The following is a 16,983-nucleotide window of genomic DNA, read 5'->3' on the forward strand; positions in this document are numbered from 1 at the left end:
CTTCTTCTTGTTGTTTTATTTAAAACTCCTCCCTAATAACAAAGGGATATTTTGAAGCATAGTTAATATTATTGTGGGGAGTTTTGGTCCTTTAAAAGGGGGCGGGGATTAACATGCAATCTCTCCAATTTTGGTTACACTGGTAAATAAATATCTGAGCATGAAATTTTCAGGAGGGTGGTGATTTTGTGGGCGAGGGCAGTTTCTGTTTAAGGTGGTACAGAGGCAACAGTTAGAGGTGGATCTCTTGGCTAGCTGTTAGTGTGGTAGGTATCTCCCAGCTTTTAATGTACACCCCACATTTTCCCACTAACATTATGAATGAGACTTGAGACAAACTGCTGCAGTGCATGACAGGCGCTTGTTACAGGTGCCAGCCAGCCACACCGTCTTTCGGGGCCTCGACATTCCCACTGTCCCATTTTCCCCCTCAGCAGTCTGCATCCTGTGCCCACTGCCGTTTTGCTTTTTTGAGGGGGGTACAATTGTACTTCTGCAATCCATGCGGTTCCCCCAAACCTGCTGCTACTTCTCTGGTCTGGGTGCTGCTGTTTTGATTGTGCTTCAGTGGGGGGTAATGAGTTTGTTCTTACACTCTAGGAAGCAAATGGAAATGGAGGGTGGGGTGGAATTTCTTGTAGGCCTTGATTGAGAATCATCTACTAGCCCTCCCTATCTCTTTATCCTTTTCACCCCTTCTGTAAAGTGCTCCCGGTTTTGTTGGGCAAGCGCTCCTATTATCTCTGACCATTTGGTGTGCTGGCTGGAGCTGCTGAAGTCTAACAATATCCAAAGGGGTCACAGGTTCCCCATCCCTGCTGTAAAAAAAAAGAAAAAGAAAAAAGCATGCAATTCTGCATTATTAAAATAACTCCCTGTCTAGAAAGCCTTACCTCCCAACAATCACAACCTGTTTACTATATACTTGGAGATCAGAGTTAAGGAGAAAGCATTCCTTTAAAACGCCCACACAAACCTCAGCAGTGCAGCCTCTCTTTAAAAACTGAGCACTGCCCTTGTTTTTAATGTATTTTCCCATTTATATACTCCCCCCACCCAGCCTCCAGAATAAAACTACGTGAAGACTACTTTACAAACAGTTCAGGTTTTTGAAATATATTTTAAATCCAAAAACGAAGTTGACTGCTTTCAAGAAACAATTGCATTTGTTTTGTATCACTTGCAAAGAAAAAAGAGTTCAGCGTGACCCCAGACTCAACTTTCAAAAGCACTTTTTTGGAAAATGGTCCCATCCACTCCCTGCCCATCCCTCCACTGTTATTCCTAGGTCAGCATGAACAACAAGGATCATCCAGCAAATGCAGACAGTGAAGGCTCTCTAACTCTATTGCTGAGATTTTCCCCATACAAGCCACACACATGTAGCCCAGCTGTTCTCTGTAAAACGGGGGCACTCCGCTGGCAAATGTTCCACTTGCTGCCTTTGTTCCATCTTTTCTGACAAGAACTTTGCAAAACAAAACCCTTTTTCTTTTTTATAAAAAGGTAAAACTTTGAGAAGCAAAATGGTGTTAGCAGATCTAATTTAATTTGAAGAGGGGTAAACCACACCTGGGGAACTTGTCGCCCTCTAGATTTTGTTGGGCTCCATCTTCCATCATCCCTCACCACCGGCTATGTTGGCTGGGGCTGCTGGGAGTTGGAGTCCAACGTCAGCTGGCTAGCCACAGATTCACAACCCCTGGTGTAAACTGGTCCTGCAGTTTATCACTTGATGAGCACCATGCTCAAGCTGAGAAGCCATGTAGGAACTCCATTGCAGCCACCTTCCATTAAAAGGGCTGATGGGAAAGGCTCTTATCTGACTGATGGAGAGTTGCTGCCAATCACTCAACAATCCTGGGCTGGATGGGCACACAGCCTGACAACAGCTTCCCATGTTCCTATGAACGCATGTGAGTGACCTAAACCTGCAAATCCAATTTGGCATCAGAAGCAGGGCTGAGTCTGCCTTTATCGCAAACTAGTGAACTTTAGAGGCAAACGTGTTCCTGGAAAGCCTCATGTGACTGGAGAAACCATTTAGGCAGCATCTGTCCACAAAGCACTAAATTGCAGCTTGGGGAATGCATGGCCCTCCAGCTGTCATTGGCTAGAACTTTCATCATCTTTGACCACTTACCATGTTGGCTGGAACTAATGGAGCTGGAGGAGTCTCAATAGCAGCTGGAGGGCACGGGACCCCTCACCCCTGAGTTACACCTCTGCAAGTGCATTTGATGTGATCCCTGATTGCCTTGGACAGAGATGTGAAACCTGTGGCCCTCCAGGTATTGCTGAGTTGGAGCTCTCTCATCATCCCAGACCATCGGCAATGCAGATGGGAGGCCCATGAACAACTGGAGGGCCAGAGGTTCCCTGCCAGAGATGAATGACAAACAAAAAATGGAACTGGGGCTTCATGGCAGGAAGCGAAGACGAGAGGAATCAACAGGGAAAACTTGGAATAGGTCACATTTTTGTGGTACAAAGAAGATCTGTAAAAACTTGAGTTTCCCCAAACCTTGCATTTGTGGGTGAGCCCTACTCCCCTATCTAACATCAGCCTGATATGCAGAAATTCACCAGTGAAGCTTTTCTTAGTAGAGGCCCAGCTGGTGGAAAAGAAAGAGAAACAACATCACCAGCTTAATTTTTGCACCAGCTAAACCAGATAGGAATAGGGCTTATTTAAAAAATAAATGGGCATCCAGCTGTAAAGAGCACACTACTGTTGTTTATCACAGGTGACTACATGCAAACAGCCTATTTAACTTCATCCAAGGGCTCTCAAATTTTCAACTCTTAAGTCATTCGGAAGTCACATTTCCTTCCTGGAATGTAAGGCTATAATTAGAGGACCTGCCTATTACAAAGGGTGGTCACTGAAAATTTCTGATTCATCATCATCTTGTCCATTTTTTACCCAGGAATGGGGAAACCCATGGCTACCCAGATTATGTTGGACAACAACCCTCCACATCAAACCCAGCCTACAGAACCAGTGGTCAAGGCTAATGGAAGTTGTGGTCTAGTAGGTTCCAGATTAGAAAAGGCTACAGCAAGTCATCTTTCAGACGGGGGTAGGTGACATTGTCCAAACATCTGGAGGGGATCAAGACTCCCATCAGCCCTAGCCAGCATTGTCAGTGGGCATGGATCATGGGAGTTGTAGTCCAAAACATTGGGAAGTCCACTATCAGACCACCACCTGCCTTCTCCTTAATTCTGTGCTATGATCCAATGAGAGACGGGGATGGTCCCACTATCACTAGCCCCAGATTCCCCAAATGTTGTCGACAAATCCTGCTTCTTCGTACACCATCGCAGGAGTAGTGGCAAGAAGGCCAAGGAGGAGCCACCATGCAGATCTGCTAACCCAGGAATGTGGAGATGAAAACGCTGGTGTCCAGATTCAAGGTAGCATGCCACCATCGGTCTGGGAAGTACAGGACCTGTAGGGAAGGTAGAGGAGAGGGAGAGAACAAAGCGAGGACTAAAGGGGCCTGGCAACACCATGCCTTGCTAAAGTCCCTATTGTTACACACCCCTGCTGTGAGAGGTTTCAGGGGATTGTGCTATCACATTTAGCTTCCTTGCAATGAAAGAACACTGGAGACTTGAAGCAAAAGTGAAAGCTAAGCAAGCAGTCCGAGACAAAGCAGATCTCCTAAAGAACAATCCAAGTCAACCTTCCAAGGCTGCAGAGCGAATTTCAGAGCAGGTGACAGCAGTGGGCCCAAGACACCTGACCAAAGATGCCACACAAGCTTGTGGCAGGCTAGGTAAAGGGACCCCTGACTATTAGGTCCAGTCGTGACCGACTCTGGGGTTGCAGTGCTCATCTCGCTTTATTGGCTAAGGGAGCCAGCGTACAGCTTCTGGGTCATGTGGCCAGCAGGACTAAGCCGCTTTGGTGAGCCAGAGCAGCACACGGAAACGCCGTTTACCTTCCCACCGGAGCGGTACCTATTGATCTACTTGCACTTTTTGGGGTGCTTTCGAACTGTTAGGTTGGCAGGAGCAGGGACCGAGCAACGGGAGCTCACCCCATCGTGGGGATTCAAACCGTCAACCTTCTGATCGGCAAGTCCTAGGCTCTGTGGTTTAACCCACAGCGCCACCCTAGAGTGCAGCAATTTGTGTAGATATGCACCGGCCAGGATTTCTGCATGGAAATTCTGGAGAAACACGGCCAGTCAGTGCAGGCAACACTGAGCAAGATGGACCAACAGTTTGACTTGGCCCTAGAGTAATGTAGGCAAGGGCCGGAACTTTGGAAAACGGGCCACAGCCGTGACTCACCTCTCCGGGGTGGATGGTGCACTCGAGCGGCTTCTCCCACGACGGCAGAAAGGGGTATGTATCCAACAACCAAGACAGTGTTGTTCTGTTGGGATGGAACTCTGGCATTTTCTCTGGAGGATACAGAAACCAGCGCTATGGAGACAGAGAGAAGGGCTTAGCTGGCAGGAAGAGTAAAAGGGATGGGGAACCTGTGGCCACCCAGATGGTGGGTGAACAGGCTCTTGAAGAGCATCCAGTCCAGTTGAGCCCCCCACCCCACCCCACCCCGCCCACGGCTGATGTCTCAAACAAGACCACCTAGCAGGTGCAGGCTGACCACCTGCATGCAAAGGTGGGCGATCACAGCCCCTCTCATTGCTCCAGCCGAAGCACTTACTTTCCTGCCGAAGATCACCTCTGAGTAACCTGGGCCGTGCCAATGGAATGGGACTCCCGAGCCGGGGCCTGCAAACGACCGCAGAAGGGGAAAAAAGGGAGGAAATTAGCATTTCTTTTCAAGGAGCATTACCATCAAGACACAGATCACAGAATTGTAGACTTGGAAGGGACCCTGAGGATCATATAGTCCAGAGCTTTCCAAACTTTTCATGTTGGCGACACACTTTTTAGACACTTGTACTAGCAAACCAGAGGTTAAACTAACTCCTTCCCCGTCCTGGAAGGAGCGTAGGGAGCGCTCGTGTCACACACTGCAGCCGACACACTTAACACAGGCATTGGCAAACTGGCCCTCCAGATGTTTGGGACTACAATTCCCATCACCCCTAGCTAACAGGACCAGGGGTCAGGGATGATGGGAATTGTAGTCCCAAACATCTGGAGGGCCAGAGTTTGCCTATGCCTGCACTAACATGTCACGACACACAGTTTGGAAAGCTCTGATCTAGTCCAACTCCCCGTAATGCAGGAATATACACCTGTCCCTTACAGGGATCGAACTTGCAACCTTGGCATTATCAGCACCATGCTCTAACCAACTGAGTTATGCAGGCTGATTCACGGTACCCAATGGCTGGGCTGCTTATAGACTATATTTCTGATTGACAGTGTGGTGCAGCGATTGGAGTGTTGCATTAGGGCCTTGGAGACATGGGTTCAAATCCATGCTCCACCATGAAGTTTGCTGACTGGCCTTGGGCCAGCCACTGGCTTTCAGTCCGTTTACTGATATTATTAGTTAATTCATTACCTGCCCATCTCCCTACAGTCCCAGGTCGGGTTACAGCAATTAAAACACAACATTAAAAGATCTGCCTCCTGGAGTTGTGACGACAAAATGGGGGTGGGGGTGGAGAACACTACACTGTAAATGTAAGAGCTACATATCTTGCTTTTCTTCCGCTACGAAACTCAAGGACTTGCCTCCAACCTGGGCTGAGTAGGATCCAGGTGTTCAGACCATTCCCTTGTCTCAGAGGAAGGCTGATGGCAGCAAATGCCACGGGAATAATCTTGCTGCTGCTTCAGGTTCTCTCTGCTCCCATTACCAGACTTGGATGTTTTGTTCTTGTTTTCTTCTTCACACCATAAGGTTTCGATATAGGAGGGTAGATTTCTCCTTTAGCCAAGCACTTTCCAGCACTGGAGAGTGTACCCACTGTTAGGGCTACACAGCTGCAGCTGCTGAGTTTTGCTGTACCACTATGACCTTGAGCAATCCTGCAGCCGTCTCTCTGCCCAGCGGCAAGATAACCAATTCACTGGCACTTTTCCCTCAGAAAGGCTATGCCCGGAATCCCATGACCATTAAAAGAAAAGCAAGCAAGAAGCCTTCAAGGACACATTCCACAGCCAGGCAAAAAAATTCAGGGAGAGTGCAAAGTAGCGTCGGTGAGAGGAATGGCCTGGAGGGAAGGGGCAGGACCTGGAAAGAGTCCCAAGGGCCAGACAGAGAGTGTTGGAGGGCCACATTTGGCCCCAAGGTCTGAGTTTCCCTATCCCTATGGAAGACCGCCAAAGAAATAAATCGAGGGTGAAGGCCTGGGGTCTGCCTTGAAACCAGCTGAAATTCACAGAAATGAAAACCCCAATAGAGCCTGAGAGGCAGTGTGGTGTAGTGGTTAGAGTGTTGGACTAGGAGCCGGGAGGCCAGGGTTCAAATCCCCACTCAGCCATGAAACCCGGTGAGCTTGGGCCAGGAACTGCTTCTCGGCCTAGCCTACCTCACAGGATTGTTGTGAGGAGAAAATGGAGAGGGAGGAGAAAGATGTATGCCACCTTGACCTCCTTGGAAGAAAAGTGGCGTATAAATAATATAAAAATAAACAGAGCAATTGGGGCAAAATATCTACATGAGTAGGCTCGGGGTGAGGATCAGGCCCCTTCAAAGCACACATTGAATAACAATTCCCAAGTGCTGGCTGCCTTTCCATCCCTTTGATGCCCCAGTGACTGACCTGCAATCCCAAAACTGTAGGCTCCAGTGGTGCCTGGGATCCGGAACGGTGGCGGAGTGTACTTCTGGAAGAGAGGGCCCCACTCCGTGAAGTTGTTGTCCCCAAAGAAGTAGAGTGTTTCTGCAAGGAGGAGATAGAGCACAACCGTAGACCTTTACTTAACAGAAAAAACATCCTGTAATCAATTTTGTGTCCCGTTCCGAAAGCAAACTGTTGGATTTTCATGACGGTGGGACATGTTCAGTCCCTTGAACAAAGAGCTGGGCTGAGAAGAGAAGCTTAGCCTTCCTGTTGCGCCAGCAGCAAGTGGAGCCTTGCTGTCTCAACAGCAAAAAGGTGGCACTGCCAGTTGTGCAGGGAGGAGGGGGGGGGAAGCAAGGAATCGGCCCCTGAATACGACCCACCAGGGACTGCATGGCAGGATGGAGGCCAAGCTCAGCTCTTGAGGCAGGAGTTAAAAAGCAGGGGAAGCAATTCTAGAGCAGGATTGCAGCTATTAATCCTGTAGTTGGCAAGGGAAAAGCCAGGGCATGGGCAAGGTGGCTGGATTGGGTGCAAAAGAGGTTTGTGCAGCATCAGTAAAAACTAAAGGCAGCATATAGACAGGGCAGCTAGGATTCATGGAGGGGCAATATTAGCTGAAGGAGGCTAAGGGAGAGCAAGGAGGCTGCTCCAACTCTCCTGTGACTTCTGAGCTGTCCCTATATTCTCCCCTTAGCCTCCAAGAACAAAACAGTACCGAAGACCATAGGAAAAGCCTGCTGGATCAGACCAATGGCCCGTCTAGTTCAGCATCCTCATCTCACAGTGGCCAACCTGTTGCCTATGTGAACGTCCCAGAGCCCTCTCCCCTCCTGAAATTTCCAGCAACTGGTATTCAGAAGCATTACTGGCTCTAGAAGTGGAGGCAGAGCTGAGCCACCATGTCTAGTAGCCATTGGGAATCTGCCCAATCCTCTTTTAAAGCCATCCAAGTTGCTGGCCCTCATTGCCTCCTATGGGGACAAGTTCCGTAGTTTCACTAGGCACTGCATGAGCAAGTCCTTCTTTTCATCCGCCCCGAATCTTCCAGCGTTCACCTTCATCAGACAGTCCCGAGTTCTAGTGTTGTGGGAAGCCCTACTCACCACTCCCCAAAGAGGTCTGGTCCTGCGGCTCCAGCAATTGATCCACATACTCCTGGAAGGGCAGGTCAACTGCAAAAAGAAAGTCAGTGATGCTGAATGTAGGCAATGGGAATGCATCTCCCTCAAAGAGCTGTCCTACTTGGCACGAGACCAGAGATGGAGGAGACCTGTGGCCCTCCAGGTGTTTCTGAAAGCAACTATCACCTCTAAACTGAAGGAGCGTCTCCACCCCCATCGTTCCGCCCGGACACTGAGGTCCAGCGCCGAGGGCCTTCTGGCAGTTCCCTCACTGTGAGAAATGAAGCTACAGGGAACCAGGCAGAGGGCCTTATCAGTAGTGACGCCCGCCCTGTGGAACGCCCTCCCACCAGATGTCAAGGAAATAAACAACTATCTGACTTTTATAAGACATCTGAAGGCAGCCCTGTTTAGGGAAGCTTTTAATGTTTGATGCTTTACTGTACATTCATACCTCTTGTTACGTTTGCTTCATGTTACGTTATTTCATGTTACGTCCCACAGCAACCCGGAAGTACTGAAAAGGGTTACTTCTGGGTTTTGCCGCTCACGCATGCGCAGACGCACAAAATGACATCACACGCATGCGCAGATGCAGGTTGCATTCCTTTCATGTTGCAAACGGGCCTCCAGAATGGATCCCGTTCACAACCAGAGGTACCACTATATTTTAATATTTTGTTGGAAGCCGCCCAGAGTGGCTGAGGAAGCCCAGCTAGATGGGCGGGGTATAAATAATAAATTATTATTATTATAAATTATTATTATTAAACACTGGCTCTGCTGGCTGGGGATGATGGGACTTTGGAGTCCAACAACATCCAGAGAGCCACAGGTTCCCCACCTATGAACTACTGACCATTTCCATTCGCAGTGGAGCAACTGGCCTTCTGCAGGTCCACAGGCTGCAGCTTCAGAGCCAGTTTGTTGTAGTGGCGAGTGTCAGAATAGGACCTGGCAGACCAGAGTTCAAATCCCAGCACAGCCAGGAAATGAATTTGGTGACTTGGGCCAATCAGGCCTTCTCAGCCTAACCTCCCTAAGAAGGTTGTTGTGAAGATCACTAGAGAATGGGAGAGCCACGTAGGCCACCTTGAGCTCCTTTGGAAGAAAGGTGGTTGATCTAAATGTAGTTGCAAACAAACCATTCCTTAAGTCCGGCAGCAGTTTCAGGCTCCAAGCAGAATTACTACTGTAAAACTAACTCCAGGCCAGTGCTGGTGGCTTGATTCAACTGAAACAGAGGGAGGCTGAAAAAAGGTGTGTTTGGTGGCTGGGCGAGGTTGGAAGTCGGCTGCTAATTCCTATCCTCTTTACTTCATTATAGCTGCTCCCCTTCATATCATGCAACTCAATGGAACCAGGAAATTGACTAGACTAGACTGTAAACAGCTTCTGGTTCAGTCACCTTCACTCTTAAGGGGAACAATTGTATAGCTTTAACCAATTTTCATTTCCACTGTAACTGTGTTCTTTACACAGTGAATAGTGATTTATGTAATTAAGTGGCAGAGAAATGTCCTAAATAAATAAAATAAAATAATAATAATAATAATAATAATAATAATAATAATAATAAGCACTTTTTAAAAGGTTCTTGAAAAAGGTTCGTTCATCCTTTCACAGACTTAATATATATTTTTAAGCCCTTGAAAAACTGCTTCAGATGTGGAAAAGTATGAAGAAGCTGCAGAAAAGGCAAGAAAGGACATTGGGTCACGGACCACAAAAAGTTTCCTTTTCTGCCTCCACTCCTCCTCCGCTCCTAGTAATTTCAAATAGCTTTCTTTAATTGAATTGCAAATGTTATTTTTATGATTGCTTTTATATGCAGCCTTGGAAAAGCAAACATTCAGCTTGGTGCGCGTGCCTATATATCCAACCCAATTATCGCATGTGTTTGTAAGGGGTCCACAACCTTTGGGGGTCTGTGGAAAATTTAGAAATCTAAGGCCAATCTAATAGTTAGGAATTTGGAAAAATAATCATCGTCATCATGGTTGGGTTGTTGTTGGTTTTTTGCAATTGTCCTCAATGCTATGGAGTCTCTCAGCTCTCTCATTTTGTGCTGCCAGCCACTTTTATCAATATATGAATACTGGCACCTCTTTTTTTTTTTTTTAACCAAAGAGCAGTAGTGGTAAATAGCAGGACTACTACTACTACTACTGCTTGTTGTTGTTGTTTAGTCGTTTAGTCGTGTCCGACTCTTCGTGACCCCATGGACCAGAGCATGCCAGGCACTCCTGTCTTCCACTGCCTCCCGCAGTTTGGTCAAACTCATGCTGGTAGCTTCGAGAACACTGTCCAACCATCTCGTCCTCTGTCATCCCCTTCTCCCTGTGCTACTACTACTACTACTACTGCTAATAATAATAATATCAAGTAAGAACAGCGTCCTTTATAATGAGAGTGCCAGATCTGGGCCAAGCTGCACGGCTCAAGCCCAGCCCACTCCAGTTCCTTCCAGAAAGCATCTTGGCCACCCTGCCCTCACCTTTGCGGTAAGAATAGGTGTTGGCGGTGCTAAGACGGACAGGGCGGTCCCCAAACCTGGTCAGCAGCTTGTCCTTGGTACATTGGGCCTGGAACTCCTGTAGGTAACAGAAGGAGATAAGAGTAGAATCAGAGTTGGAAGGAATCTCGAAAGATCCCAGATTCAAATCCTGCATCTCCAGATACCACTGGGGGAAAACTCCTCTCTGAAAACTTGGCCAGCTGCTGACAGCATCGACAGTGCTGAGCTAGATGGACCGATGATCTACTTTGGCATCATAAGGGAACTTCCTGTGTTCCTAAAGGAAAGGGCCACAGCTCAGTAGCAGAGCATTTGTTTGTTTTGCATGCAGAAGATCTTAGGTTCAATCCCCAGAGATCTCCGGGTGCAGGACTGGGAGAGACACAGGCCTGAGACCTTGGAGATCCAGCTTATGAAATTGGGCCAGCACCAAGTCTTCTTTTTAATGTTTAACCCGAATGTGCAGTTGTGGGGACACTCACCGAGTTGTCTGTTATTCCTTGGAGTATAACTGGCCGAGAGAAGGCATACCTAAGAAGCAAATAAGACAGGTACAGCTGTTGTATGCAAAGGCAGATCTAGGGGAAAGTGACCAGTGCGATCTCACTGGGTGCAGAGCTTCTGGGGTGCTGCAGGGGGCGCCGCAACTATGACATCCAACAGAAGGCAAGAGATGGGGGGATGGCTTGCCAGATTTTGGCACTGCGCAGGTGCCACTGAAATCTGAGACACCAACGTCAGCCACTGTTGTATATAACAGGCAGCTCTTATTTTCGTTTCATTTATGCACTGCCTATAAAACACCTCAAAGCAATTTAACAATAAAAACACAGTTCCAACAATCTTACATTTAAAAAACAATTGCATATATTAAAACATTTTCATGTCAAATGGGAAGGCATGCAAGAAGTCACAGGGTCAATCCCAATGGCATCTCCAGGGAGGGCTAAAAATGCCCCCTGCTTGAAAGCCAGCAGAGCCACTGCCAGCCAGTGTAGACAATATGGAGCTGGATGAACCAAGGAAACTGACTAGATATAAGGTAGCTTCCTATGTACAGATGCAGATGGGGATGAAAACCTCCACTTTCAAGGAGAAAAAGGAAGATTTTGAAGAGGCACCATAACAACAACAAAGACACGCCTGTCATTATTCCTGGCTGGAATTCAATCAAGTACATGCAAATTCATGTTGAGCAGATATAGCTGATTGGGAGGTCTTGTGGAACAGACCTGAGGAAGTTCAGTCTTTTTGAGATAAGCAAAGTGATGAGGAAATGTACTTGAAAGTATGGGATAACACTTGCTTATCTGGCTTATCACCAAACAGATCAGAATGAATGCTAATTAAATAGCCAACATCCTCTAAACTCTTGGCAAACAAATCAGGACGAATGCTCAGCCAACACATCATTCTGGAAGTTCCCTAAGATTCAACGCTATATTTATAATAGGAACAGGGAACCTATGGCTCCTCAGATGCTGCCCAAGGAATAAAGCAGGGTATCATGTGGCTAACTCAGTGGGTCTTACTTCTGAGTAGGCACGCACAGGACTGTGCTGCTCATAAACAGCAAAAAGGTCACCTGTGATAACCTTGTGTATATGTGGAAAAGGATGGAAACCCTCCAAGCCTGGATAGCCAGGCATTTAAAGGTTTTTGTCCTGCCAACCTTGAAATTATTAGTCTAAGAATAGGTGATTGCTTTTAGGAGTTATAAACTTCTTTTTAGATGGCTGTTTTGCACTGTTTCTTTTTAAAAATTATCTGTGTTACTATTGATATGTTTGCTGCCCTGGCTCCTTTGAAGGAAGGTGCAGGTATAATGAAGATGATGATTTCACAGACCTCTCCCTCCCTCCCTTCCCAAGAATGTGGACCCCACCTCCAGCCCCCTGATTATGACCAAAACAGGTAAGCAGAAAAAACACCCCTGCCACTTACTGTTCAATGAACTGGGAGTAGGTTAGTGTGGCATCCCTCCTCTCAATGGTACAGCTGTCTTCTTCCATTAACGCAGAGTGGCTGCTTGTCAACCTGAGGGGAGAAGAGGTGGAGAAAGGCAGTCCTTAAAATACAGGATATTTTTCATATCCATTTATAGCAGGGGCGAGGAGCCTTTTTACAGCTGAGGGCCTCATTCTCTCAAGGGTAATATTTCTGGGGACAGCATGTTATTATTATTAGATTTTTTTAAAAATAAAAAAATTGTGTGTGCCACCCTTCATCCAAAGATCTCAGGATGGTTCACAGCATAAAAATACAGAAACGCCCCCTCCCACAGAGTACATAATAAAAACCAAGAACAGAAACAAAACAAAAACCTCCCCTCCCACAAAGATATTTAAAAGGACACAGAGTGTTAGGCAGCCAAAGGCCTGGTTGAAGAGGAACTGTTTTCACCTGCTGCCTAAAGATGTATAATGAAGGCGCCAGGCGAGTCTCCCTGGGGAATGCATTCCACAAATGGGGAGCCACTGCAGAAAAGGCCAGTTTTCGTGTTGCCAGACCTCTTGTGGAGGAGGCACGTGAAGAAGGGCCTCAGATGACAAATGCAGGGTGGGGGCAAGGCAAGGCCAAACCAATAAAAGGTGGATACAGAGCATTTCCCCCCCCTCTTCCTGACACTCCCCATTCCCCTCCGACACCCCCTATTCTCTGACACCCCTATTCTCACTTCCCCTCTCTCTGACTCCCCCTGAATGAATCAGACCTGAGCACTTGAAAACCAGCTCCAGCTCATTCTTTGTTTCCACATTCTACAGGTCCTGCTTTCTCAAGGCTATTAACACAGTAACAACAAGGTCATGCTAAAGTGATCACAATTAAAGTTTAACAAATAAAGACACGGCTCTAAAGCGGGGAAAGAACACTGTGCAATAATGAATGAATTAAACAAACAAACAAACAAACAAACAAACAAACAAACAGGCCATTGGTTGAAATTGAGGCAAAAATGTGATACAGGAGGATAGGAGCCTTTGAAAATGTGAGTCCATGCATGAAGGGATTATATACGAGGGAGAAGCCACCCAATTCTCACTGATCCATTTTTTGACTGTGTCCCTACTCACCAGCCTCCATCAGTGTCCAGCAATGCTAAATATCCAGGCAGAAGGAAGAGCATCAAGAAGGGGAAGAGCAAAAAGCGCTGGCCCCTGGGTCCCATCTGCTCCAAAATCCTACACATCTGTCATTCCAAGCAGTGATCCTTTGCAGGCTGAGGTTGCAGTGGGAAAACCTTGTGATCAACCTCCTTCAGGAAAAATGCTTTAAGGCCAGGTGCTCAGCTGCATCTGGAAGATGGTAGAGTGCGGGGAGCAGTTTATACACAAGAAAAGATCCAGGTTCAAATCTACACTCAGCTGCGAAACTTGCTATAAGGAAGGCCATAAGGAAGGCGGACCCTCTCGGCTGATACTGTACCACAAGGGGTGGTTGATAAGGTTGGACACAGGTTGACTGTTGCATGAGAATTGGCCACCTCACAGGATCATTCCAAAATACTCATCCAGCAACCCTGGCTGCTTCAGTACACTGCTTAACACCTTTCCTTTTCCCATACGAGGGGGATTAAAAAAGATGCAAAATTATAAAGTGCATGTAAGTGCATTACATTTTCATACCCATGCCAAAGCGTTCAGATTGTGATAGTGTGTCCCCTACTTTACAAAGAACAGCCCTCTGCTGAAGGGCTGCCTGGTCCCATTGTAGCTGAAAGGTAAAAAAAACCCAAACCCCATCAGAAGCAAGAGCAGTGTGGGGAGGGCTTGAACTTGCCCACCCCCAAACCGCAGGCAGGCAGCTGACCTGGCCAGTTTCCCCCCACTATGGCGAGATGCGTTTTATTCCTGCTTTAAATTACAGCAATTATTTCTAAATTTGCATCTGTATGCATAAATTGCCACTTGCAAATTGTAGGCAAATCTGTATCCTCGTTTGCCCCCGCGCAACTCCCGGCGCTGCATTTCCTCTTTCTTAGAGACACGTAAGCGGCTTCATCGGTCTGATGGCTAGCAGACGGTCTCTAGACGCTCCTCCCGCCTCTCTCCTCCCTGCATCCCTCCACCTGCTCGGCCCACCCCTCCCGCTTTACCTCGCCTTCCTTTTACCACGCCGGTAAGCCCTCTGGAACGGGCAACCCTTCCTCGCCCCTTTGGATCTGGGAATTGTAGTCCGTACGTTGCAGCCACTCCGGGAAACGGAGTCCTCACCGTGAGAACCTCTCGACTTCCCAGCCAGGCAACACCCAACATTATTTCTCGCGACGCTGGCCGCTTTCCAAGTTGGAAATGTGCAAAAATTAATCCCAGCTGTAGCAGCGCAGGAAAGGAGGAAGGACTACATTACCCAGCAGGCACAGAGGGCACAGGGGTAAGCCAAAGGGAGACGCCCGCCCCCCGCAAAAGAATGTCGAAAGCCGGCTGTTTTGGTATTGGATACAAGGGCTAAGACTACATCACCCACAAAGCATTGCAGCTGAAACGCGCACCCTTTCTTCTCTCGACGCACATGAGTTTTCCCTCTGTACTCTTACCAGGGAGGGTGGCGTTGTATGGAAGAGAACGTAGCATCCCAAAACCACACATATTCTTTGCCCTGGTGGAGAGCTCGTCGTGTTAGAATGTACCACGACTGGAAAGCCCACAGTCGCGTTACCTCAGTGTGGGCTTGCTTCTCCTAATGCACACCTCCTGATAATTTGTGATTCAAATAAAAATTACATTGATGCTTTTGAATTATGTTGCTGGAGGAGACTCTTGAGAGTCCTATGGACTGCAAGCTCAAACCTATCCATTCTTAAGGAAATCAGCCCTGAGTGTTCACTGGAAGGACAGATCGTGAAGCTGAGGCTCCAGTACTTTGGCCACTTCATGAGAAGAGAAGACTCCCTAGGAAAGACCCTGATGTTGGGAAAGATGGAGGGCACAAGGAGAAGGGGACGACAGAGGATGAGATGGTTGGACAGTGTTCTTGAAGCTACAAACATGAGTTTGACCAAACTGCGGGAGGCAGTGGAAGACAGGAGTGCCTGGCGTGCTCTGGTCCATGGAGTCACGAAGAGTCGGACACAACTAAACGACTAAACAACAAGTTTTGGCCCATTGGGGGAGAAATCCAAACATTGAAGAAGTATAATCAAATAGTTTTGGGATCCCTTAAGACTAACACATTTATGGTATAGCCTGGTGAATGAAGGTACAAATATACATGTTTGTGAGGATTGCAGTGAGGTCAGAGGGAAAGGAAGCACATAAAAGTACAGGTGGTGACAATTGCCTTATTTAACAGGTTAGACTACTGCAACACATTGTACATGGGGCTGCCTTTGAGGCTGGGTAGGAAACAACAGCTGGTGCAGGAAGCAGCTGCTAGGCTGTTAACGGGGACAAAACATGAATGCTTAACTCTGGTTCTGGTCTGACTCCACTCTCCACCAATTTGTTTCTGGTCTCAAAAGTGCTGGTATTGACTTTTAGAGCCGTATATGGTTCAGAACACCTATAAACAAAGAGCTGCCTTTCCCTTTATGAATCCATATGGACCCTGAAATTGTCATATGCCATTTTTTGCATGCTTCCTCCAAAGGAGGTCTAGAGGGTAACAATGATAGTGAAGGGGTACAGTTAGGGTTACCCCAGAAAGCCCTAAAAAAAAAAACCTGTTTGTGAATTCCCCCCCCCAGCCAGGCCTCGGCGTACACATTTTAAAAACTGCATTTTCCTCTAAGACAAAAAAGCACAAGCTAAGCAGTCCTCTGTAACAAAAATGCTGTAACAAACCCATAGCTGAGAACAGTAAAGCTTTTCGCTTCCCAGATCCAAGATAACCTTGTCCTGGTACATTGATTTGCAACATACTTCCGGAAACAGAGCCAGAGAACGAAAAGCAACATTTCGATGTAAGAATCTGTGAAGGGGGAGAGGAAAAAAGGGGTTTGGAAAAAGGATAAAACCTGCCTGTAAAATGTTTTCGGTGCGGCCTGTCTTTTGTGAACTGAATCACACAGGTGCCTTCTGCCCCCCCCCCCCCCCGGATGGCAGAATAAAACGCTCTTTCTCTGGATTAACCCCTTGGTGTTGTTTGACTCCTTTTGTCTCTGCTCGGGTGCAACAATTATTCCTACCCATGGATTAAAAAGGCTACAATAGAACAAACCTTTTCTGTAGTAGATCCCCACCCCTAGGAAGTGCTGTCTCCAGGGAGGCTTTCCTGGAACCAACTTTGTCATTTTGGCAGCAAAGACATCACCCCCTGCAGTGGACATTCGGGTACCAGTGACTGGATGCTTACACATTTTTAGTATGTATTTTATTCTTTTTGTAGATCACTTGGAAGCTTTTCATTGTGACAAGCAATTAAAAAATGCAATAAACCTAAGCAAACCATTCTCACCCAAAATGTTTGATAGCACAATCCTTCATCAGTAACTCATTTAAGACATGTAGCATGATATAGTGTGTACACAGCCTTTATCTTTAAAACACATTTCCCCCCCCCTCAAAAAATTATGGACCCTGTAGTTGGTTAAGGAGTTCTTGGGAATTGTAGCTCTGTGAGATATAAACTAGAGCCCTGAATTATTTGAGGAAAGAATGCGCCTTGAATGTGCTTT

At 47.1% G+C, this 16,983-nt stretch overlaps 1 protein-coding gene across 1 annotated transcript; it reads right to left on the reverse strand.

Annotated features, from left to right (window-relative positions):
* Window positions 1-1,100: 1,100 nt before the first annotated feature.
* JMJD8 (jumonji domain containing 8) lies at window positions 1,101-14,742 on the reverse strand. Its single transcript, XM_083711025.1, has 10 exons — window positions 14,464-14,742; window positions 13,442-13,663; window positions 12,312-12,404; window positions 10,850-10,898; window positions 10,347-10,443; window positions 7,832-7,900; window positions 6,705-6,824; window positions 4,685-4,752; window positions 4,306-4,440; window positions 1,101-3,455 (listed from the first exon to the last, which is right to left on the reverse strand). The coding sequence occupies exons 2-10, from the start codon at window positions 13,555-13,557 to the stop codon at window positions 3,375-3,377; spliced, it is 828 nt and encodes a 275-aa protein (XP_083567151.1). The 5' UTR covers window positions 13,558-13,663; window positions 14,464-14,742; the 3' UTR covers window positions 1,101-3,374.
* Between the last annotated feature and the right edge of the window lie 2,241 nt (window positions 14,743-16,983).

This window comes from Podarcis gaigeae (genome assembly GCF_964106915.1).
Source record: "Podarcis gaigeae genome assembly, chromosome: 14".
NCBI classification, from domain to species: domain Eukaryota; kingdom Metazoa; phylum Chordata; class Lepidosauria; order Squamata; family Lacertidae; genus Podarcis; species Podarcis gaigeae.

Excerpts from the sequence above, each read along its gene's own strand:
- JMJD8 (XM_083711025.1), bottom strand. The coding sequence starts at position 13,557 with ATGTGTAGGATTTTGGAGCAGATGGGACCCAGGGGCCAGCGCTTTTTG. Across the intron at positions 12,405-13,441 it reads CTGGACACTGATGGAGGCTG|GTTGACAAGCAGCCACTCTG; the intron begins GTGAGTAGGGAC and ends TTCTCCCCTCAG. Across the intron at positions 3,456-4,305 it reads GCACCATCCACCCCGGAGAG|GTCCTGTACTTCCCAGACCG; the intron begins GTGAGTCACGGC and ends CCTTCCCTACAG.